The sequence below is a fragment of the Colias croceus genome, chromosome 2, assembly GCF_905220415.1.
Source record: "Colias croceus chromosome 2, ilColCroc2.1".
NCBI classification, from domain to species: domain Eukaryota; kingdom Metazoa; phylum Arthropoda; class Insecta; order Lepidoptera; family Pieridae; genus Colias; species Colias croceus.
In genome coordinates this window covers 3,467,949-3,476,601 of record NC_059538.1, presented here as the reverse complement: position 1 = coordinate 3,476,601, position 8,653 = coordinate 3,467,949, and the positions used below count along the sequence as shown (strand labels likewise).

The window sequence follows — 8,653 nt, the reverse complement described above, 5'->3', positions numbered from 1 at the left end:
GTCCTCAAATTATGAAATAACTGCGTGTGATCTTAGTCTTGGCTGATGACAGCTCCATGCGTCACCTCATATTTTACATGTTAAGATTTAAGAAGGCTATACTTTCTTATTAGAATCACAATTGTTTTACAGATAGGAGACTTTTAAAATTACACCTAAGACTTCGTACCGGTTTATGCGCATACGCAGGTCGGGTGAAGAAAAGGCGCGCGCGTTGCTTGAATCTGTCAGTTGCACCAGGGTTGCCAGTGGGGTCGGACATCAATCTAGTCATAGTAATTTAAATTTTTATAAAAATCGATTATCAAAAGGTCATCATGAAAGTGTTCATCGTGTTGGCAGCGGTTGCCGCTCTTGCAAGTAAGGAAAACTTATATTAAAATTTAGAGCCTTCAGATTTAAGTATACAATATATTATTAAATATAATAGTGAATTAATATTGGTCGTAGACTAGTACAAGTGTCCAAAAAGAGACAATAAAACAAATTATTTTTTAACTGAAAAAGTTACGTACGGTATCTTATACCTACTCTACTTTTCTTTGCATATTTGGAATGCCCAAAACGCAAAAGATAAGAAAAGAAATCCGGATCAGAAATCAGTTCACTGTAATCGTGTGAAAAAAATACTAAGATTAATAATAAATTCTATTCACAACCGTGGGCAAATCCACAAGTATGTATTTTCACCATTAAACACGTAAAAATTTGTATTCAGTAGAGCCAAGTTTTCCGATTAGTATTCAAAAGTTGTTTATTTGTACTAAATATATTGAAATTGTCTCTTGTTTTTACATTTGTTTAAGATAGGTATTTCGAAATCTGAAGGTATTAATCCAATATATTTTTATAATCTAATAAGATTCCATTTAGAATTGAAATAATCAATCAGTATAAAGTAACTAAGTTTAAACTAGTTTTTTTTGTATAAACTAGTACTTTAAAAAATTTAATTCGAAAGAAGTGAAGTAAAATTTATGTGTGTTAACAATGTATATACCTATTAATACATAATGTAATTGCATAATATAAATGTCACATAAGCTTTTATATAAAATAAGATTAATCTTTCTTTAAAAATAAGCTCCGCGTCTTTCTTTAGTTCACAGTAATTCACACGTCACCCTTTGCTCTTTAACCGATTGGAAGGCTCGTTAAAAGTGGACATAATTTATCGTAATAGTGATTTCTATAATTCCATAATGTCTCTTACAACTTCTCCTTAATTTAATGCTAATTTGATTGCATTAGTTAATAAAAAACACATTAACTCCGCGTATAATCTTGACTGCGTTTCTAAAGGTATGACATTGACATTCACCGGTAGTGTTCACTTAATTTTTCCACTTATTACGCAAATAATGTTTTGACACACCATAATATTAAAATTTACGCAAATTCTTGATTATCTTTTGCAATACGGTTACTTTACACAAGTCACGAATAGTATTTTACAGCAATTGCAAACAAATTCTTTACAGTGTTAATGCGATTAAAATTTCAATATCGGTAATTGTCTTTAATTCGACGTTAATATGAAAATTTAATTAATCTGGCCTTGTCATCACATACACTACTTACGTTTATTGATAAATAAGCTTTGAATTCATTTTAACAAATCCACAAACTTATTATATTTTTACAATTGCAAGAAAATTCAAAGAGAAATAAACTGAATTCAGTTAACAGAATATGTGGTATCGAAACAACAGGTTGCTCCATGAAGACCATTAAGGATATGACCATGAAGGTTATGACCATTAAGCAAGATATCTTCAAGTTTAAATATTTACCCTTGGATCAAATATAGGCTGGAACATGCCATAGCTGTAATAGTTCTACTTCGAAAGATGAAGCAATAAGAATACATTATGGCTACTAATAATTCTTTCACAAGACATAAAAGCTAATAGGAATGAGCTTTATTTTTTACATTTATCAATAATAACTAAATTTAATTTTAAAAACAAACATTATAAAAATGATTATTTCGGATATTAGACGTTTAGTTAAATAGTAAGTAATGTTTGTAGTTAATGTTTAAAATAAAATATCCTGATTTGCTCTAAATGATACGACGTGTTGTTAATAGTTTATTTGAATACATTTACTCTAATTAATTATTAATTTAAACATAATAATTTAAATTAATGTTGTTTTATTGTATGAAATTAGCCTAGTGTCCTGATTTATTAAAAACTTGCGTAATTATAATAACATAATAAACGCAATGTATTTATTATAATTAATAATGATAAATCAAAGAAAGTACACTTTTTTGTTGTGTTGGTCCTTTTTCCTATTATTTATATTGAAATTACAGCTTTACTATTTGTATACTCGTGTTTATGCATTGAATGTTCATTCATTCAGAAAAATGTTCACCATTTTTACGTTACAATAAATTCTAGTATGAAAAGGGTACCTATCATTCAATAAACTCTACATTCTGGAAACAAGAAAAACATCGCAAAATTACCTATAAATTCTAACACACGGGCACGAGAAGATTCCACAGCTCAACAGAATCTGTGGGTCAGCCCACGACCCCTGATGCATCCAAGCGATGCACCAAGATGTTGTAACCGTCACCTCACTTTCACTTGTTGCGTCACCCGCCCCCGCTCGTCGCGGTACGGTGCGCGGGCGTCGCATGCCATCTTGTATCCCACGTGCACGGCCGTGGATGTTCGTAAACAATAGACGGATTAGATGCTGATTGAGTCGTGCTTGTATTGTTTTGTACTTTTTTTCCGTCGGAAGGTGACAATTTTATTTTGTATTTATAAAATTGATTTCTAACGGTACAATGGTTCAGTATAATAACGTCAAAATACGTTTTATCGTCTATTTAACTGATGTAAAGCTTAATATTAAATTAAAAATAAAACATAGAGACATAATTGTTAATGTTCTTCCTCATAGTAGCAGATGTAGGTTGAGAATGTAACCCCTCCATGAGAGGCATCTAAAAGGTCATTAGGTAACACAAGAGCGGCTGCCCACTCATTCCGGCAATTCATTTACATATGTAATTATTAGCTAGATACAAATCTAATGTTAAGTTATACAATGAGGACCCAATAGTGTCGTAATAGAGATGTGTTTTGTATAAATCTGATAGGATGACTAATTATACATACGCTATTTTAATATATTGATATTAAAATTAAAATATTTAAAAAATAAACGTAAAGTTTCCTAGTTCACATGCCACGGCCTTGACAATTCGCTAAAATTTGAATTGCAAAATGCTAAATATTTTTTTAATTAAATCAAATGTCGCTCTTTAAAGATTTTGCAACCGAAACGTGTTATTTACACGTGACGACGTGATTGAGTTTCGTCATTGTAAATATTTTTTCTTTTACTACCTATCTATTCATTCGTATTATATGCACTAGAGCCGCGTGTCTTGTCGTAATACCTCATGCAATAGGCCCGAGATTAGCTGTATCTCAAACCGCATTATCAATACAGCTAAGCTATAAATGCAATACACTTCTAGCAATTTCGCAGGCAAATATTTAGACCTTTTTATTGTTATTTGCGTGCGTCAAACTCTGACATGCAACTCTGTTACAACATGCAGTGCAACACGACCCTAACACGTTGTCAATCAATTAAGTATTGCTAACCGAAGCAATCGTAAGAGCAAGTATTGTAAACCAATAATGTGTCGCTGACGTTCACTGGGCTTATATAATAGTGCGTTCTTATGTAATGCTGACTCGTTCTTAAAAGTAACAAATACAACTGTTCTACTTCTCGGTTTGATTGATTCGCTTTCACACTCTTTGTCACCACGATCTATTCCAAATAGAGAGAGGAGGTAGAGCAGGTACAAATTACTTCGAATACATAATACACAACATTATCTACAATTCTAATAATGTAGTTATATCCATTTAATAGGAAGAAAAATCAGTATAAATTATCTATCCATTACGTCTCCTGACAAGATCTTCTCCTAGTAAATTAATAACGAACAAACGACATAATCCACACATAATCCCAACCTCAGCTATATTCTAATTGTTCGTTCTGTTTCTTCTAGATGCCCAATTCAAATGCCCCGCCAAGGACGGTCAATACGAAGATGAGAGGCAGTGCGACAAATTCTACGAATGTGTAGATGGTGTCGCCACCACCAAGCTCTGCCCAGACGGTTTAGTCTTCGACCCCACTATTAGGAAGATCAACAAATGCGACCAGCCCTTCAACGTCGACTGTGGAGACAGGACTGAACTTCGTAAGTAGTATTTTTAATTAGATAATTTAAGAGAGTACGTAACGATAGGAATTGAACTCGAATAAGAAACATGGAAGTATAAATGTTCAACGTATAGTATTTACACAGATAGTATAATACTATACCACACTAGTTGTTTTAATAAAGTTATTATTACATAGGAAATAATAAAATACGGCAATGTAAACGTAAACAATAAATCAATGTCCATTAGTTAGTATTTTTAATAGGTCCAGCGAACTCATTAAATTTTATATACGTTCAATTTCATATATCTATAATGCATATTATGTGCACAATGAATGTTCCAAGGTCGTTTTTCTGTGCCAGACATGAAAGTATCCTGTCTACCTTTGACCGCCTAGGTCACGCTACTGAATTGAACACCAATATTAAAAGGATGCCACATATTAAATTATTAGCAATCATCGCAGATTTAAATAACTTTAAATTTAATCTGATATGAATTAAAAGATTATCTAGATTTTATCAAATTAAAATGCTTTAATTATTAATTTAAAAGAATGCTTAATCTAAAGATATTATTTCGACGCCGGAACAAGAAGTATATATATATAACGTTAAAGTCTATTAACCCAAGAGAAATCTAACTTCCTGTTTTGTAGAATAAAGAGAACTGTTTCCTAGAAATCAGCCGTACAACAAATGATCGAGAATTTTCAAGGATTTCAACATTTTACTTACATATAATTCCCATTTCTAGTGTGATGCAATGTGTTCGTTTTAATAATAATTCGATTTCAAAAGTAACTTTCGACAATTCACCTTGACGCTTTTATTTTTATACGTAATTCGGTTTCTTTTAACAGCAAATAACATTTCGTAGTAAAACTTGTATTTTGCGGGCATTTTTTTATCGTTTATGGAAACTATTGATAATAAAGATTGGAATCAATCAATAAAATGCAAGTTGGTAAATAAATAGGCTACTAAAATACAAATGTTGTTGAACCTAAATGTAAAGTTTACATAGAAAGTCAGAGTTTTAGATATTAATGAATACTATCCGTAATAACATAACTAAATTCCGTTCTAGACTACGCATAATATATCCGACACAGTGCATAATCAAATAGGATCTATTATTAAACGTAGAGTAAACAAAAATCTATACCTCTAGATCTAACAAGCTATCCCTTTACAGAACCCCCAAAGCCCAACGCGCAATGCCCCCGTAGAAACGGTTTCTTCGCCCACCCCGACCCAACAGTGTGCAACGCTTTCTTCAACTGTATCGAGGGTGACGCCATCGAGGTCAAGTGCACAGCCGGACTCCACTTCGACGAGTACTCCGGTACCTGTGTCTGGCCCGACTCCATTGGAAGACAAGGATGCGCCGCACAAGACAGTAAGTACAATTATGAGAGATGATGGCTAGGTAAAATTACGCGTGAGTTCCGAAATTAGAAGTAGGTAATTTGATACATCTACATGTTATAAATTTTATGTAACAGAGACATGCTAAAATTGACTATAAAACATAATAAAGCAACGCCAAAATTGATAATTGACTGCTTAATTTGTAACAAGAGCGCTCGAATAACTCCGGCGAGTGGACATTTACTACCACGATCGCAGTTCCTTAATCGCAAATAGTCTTTTAGCTGAATTATTATGGAGTAATTTGAAGGTCAATACGTCAAGAATTTGTTAATGATATTGATGTAGATTGGCGTGGCAACTAGCCCTCTCACTTAACCGGTCAGTGGCACAGATAACACAAAGAGCAAGTTTTAGTCGTGTGTAATGTATACAGTGAGAGGTTCGGTGATCGATATGCCCTTCCACGGATTCATGTTCCTTGCGTTCACTGCCATTTTTGGAATTCTTGCTGTTTCTGGTTATGAACTATTGTGCTCACTTTATTGACACTTAATTGTTACTTCCCAAGCATTTCCTCATAATATCCACATTTACTGACTAATAGCATGTCAATCAGGATTATTATTAAACTTCTATACGCTTAGACATATGTAGTTACTGTAGGATCTAACCACAATTTCTTTCTCCAGAGAAACTCAAGGACGGTTTCGAGTGCCCCAAAGACCAGTTAGTAGACCCTCAAGGTCAAACCGTGGCTCACCCCAAATTCCCCCACCCCAACGACTGCCAACGTTTCTACGTATGCCTCAACGGTATCGAACCCCGTGACCTCGGCTGCCAAGTCGGAGAGGTCTACAACGAAGAGACACAGAAGTGTGACGCCCCTGAGAACGTCCGTGGATGGTAAGTTCAATAAAGAACATCAAAAAGTACCGTACTATTTGTACTTTGTGACACAATTTGATCCATTCACAATAAAGAATAGTAGAGTTTTATAGTGCATGCATTTCGTTAAAGAATTTGCAATGCAAGATAGTTTATTTTCAATAAGCCTCTTCCAAGATCAGAATTTAAATTATTGCGTATAAAAAGTTGTTATTTTAAATCTAATTACATTGAAATACGACAACATCATTGAACTCTACATTGGCGAAGAAAATATTTACCTTGCTCCACCTTCGCTTCGTGAATCACTTATTTAATTAGAACCATACTATGATTCATCTAATTACATATAACATACATATATGATTTTGAAATACTAATATTTTCTTTACAGCGAGGACTGGTACAAGGATGCGGAAGAAGCCGCCCCCAGCCCCAAGGGAAGGTCTTAAGCTTTCAGTGATATAATATAAGTTACACCTAAGACTTGATAAGTTAAATATACTTTAAGATAAACCACGGATGTGTGATCTTTTATTTACCTCCTCCTATAGGTATTATACAATACATACTTTGTATAAATTCAATGATTTCGAAGTTCGAAAAAAGGACTTTATCGAAATACTGCCAAATTGCTGAGAAAACTTTTTTGATTACGCAGTTATGCATACCATGTGAACTAATATAAAATTCTTACGCATATGAAATTAAGACGAAACACCTTTGATATTGTCTTTTTATAACAAAACTCCGTTAACGAGTTCTTCTCTAAGTATTCGTCACCTTATTTGCTAATAAAATACAACGACTATTTTCAAATCGTTGATGTTTGCCAATGCTTAAAAAGCTGTTATAAGGTACAAAAACGCAAACAAGAGTTTTACCTGCTAAAGTAAACATTTCCAAAATATCTCGGTAAACATTATATCACCTTCTTAATAAATCATAATAGACAACTTTATTTTAAGAATGTTCAAAAGTTGTTAGACACCAAATATTTACTCTTAATCATCGATCACCAGAGAGCTTAAACATTTCTTTTTACGTTACCATTTTATATCAATAGACAATATGCCAATGCAGATAACATATGCTCATATAAGCATATAATTACGTTAATATATTATTTACGAATTTCAAATATTCATAGAATGTAAAAAAAACTAGCCAGTTAGACACATACTTCGTAAGGTCAATCGCATATTAACGACGTGCATTTAATAAGGCATTTCCCTTGACATTCGATCCTTTAATATTGCTTAACTTAATTGGAATTTAAGCAACATAAATAACATTAGCATCTTAGCCAACTTGAATTTATTATTAAAATATATGCAAAATTTTGGATTTTTGGATATTTGTTTCTCAATATCGCCAAAACAACAGAACATATTTTTGTAACTCTTGGCAGTTTTGTAACTTAATAATACCAAATTAACATATTACTTTTAAAAAACTCTTTAACGTCTCCCTATCTGAATGCAATAATAACTGGATTTTCACAAGTAATCTGATATTGTCCTTATCCAGAAATGTTCTAAATATGAATGCTAACGAACAAAAATTTATGGCTTTTCTCGAAAGCTTGTTGCTACGCTGAGAGCTTTTATGGTGTGCGTATTGTTCTGCTAGTCTGACCTTAATTTTTATTTAATTTTTAGTACACAACCTTGTCTATCTGGTATAAAAGACAATATATTATGCATTCATTCTATATCATTAAAACTCCGTCCTTGTACATATTAAGGTATGTTAATAATTGTATTCAACGAGCGCACTGCTCTAAATATTATATAAATTACTTAGTGAATGTTTAAATAAAAACTATCAATCGATATAGTTATAGAGATATAAGTATCTAAAGTTAGTAAGTTTAAATTCTACGTATAATGCTGAATATCTGGGTTCGATCCCCGGAGATAATATTGGACTCACTAAGAATCTGAATTGAATGCAGAATAATGTCTATTCACGTACTCATTACATTAAAGTATTTAAGATTTTAGATTTAATTTTGCGGTAGGTATATAATACAAAACAATGATTTAGTATTCGAATTAATCAATACCTACAAATTAGAGAGGATAAATCATCTCATCAAGAGCAGACACGCGAATTTTTCAAATTTAATAATTGTTTTAGCGCAGTACTCTGCGCAATTGCATTGAATTG

General features: G+C 32.6%; 1 protein-coding gene across 1 annotated transcript; it reads left to right on the top strand.

The window, feature by feature from the left end:
- Positions 1-207: 207 nt before the first annotated feature.
- Positions 208-7,004, top strand: LOC123705720 (protein obstructor-E-like). The gene is made up of 5 exons (XM_045654688.1): positions 208-360; positions 4,058-4,252; positions 5,418-5,621; positions 6,286-6,499; positions 6,876-7,004. The coding sequence occupies exons 1-5, from the start codon at positions 318-320 to the stop codon at positions 6,931-6,933; spliced, it is 714 nt and encodes a 237-aa protein (XP_045510644.1). The 5' UTR covers positions 208-317; the 3' UTR covers positions 6,934-7,004.
- Positions 7,005-8,653: the final 1,649 nt, after the last annotated feature.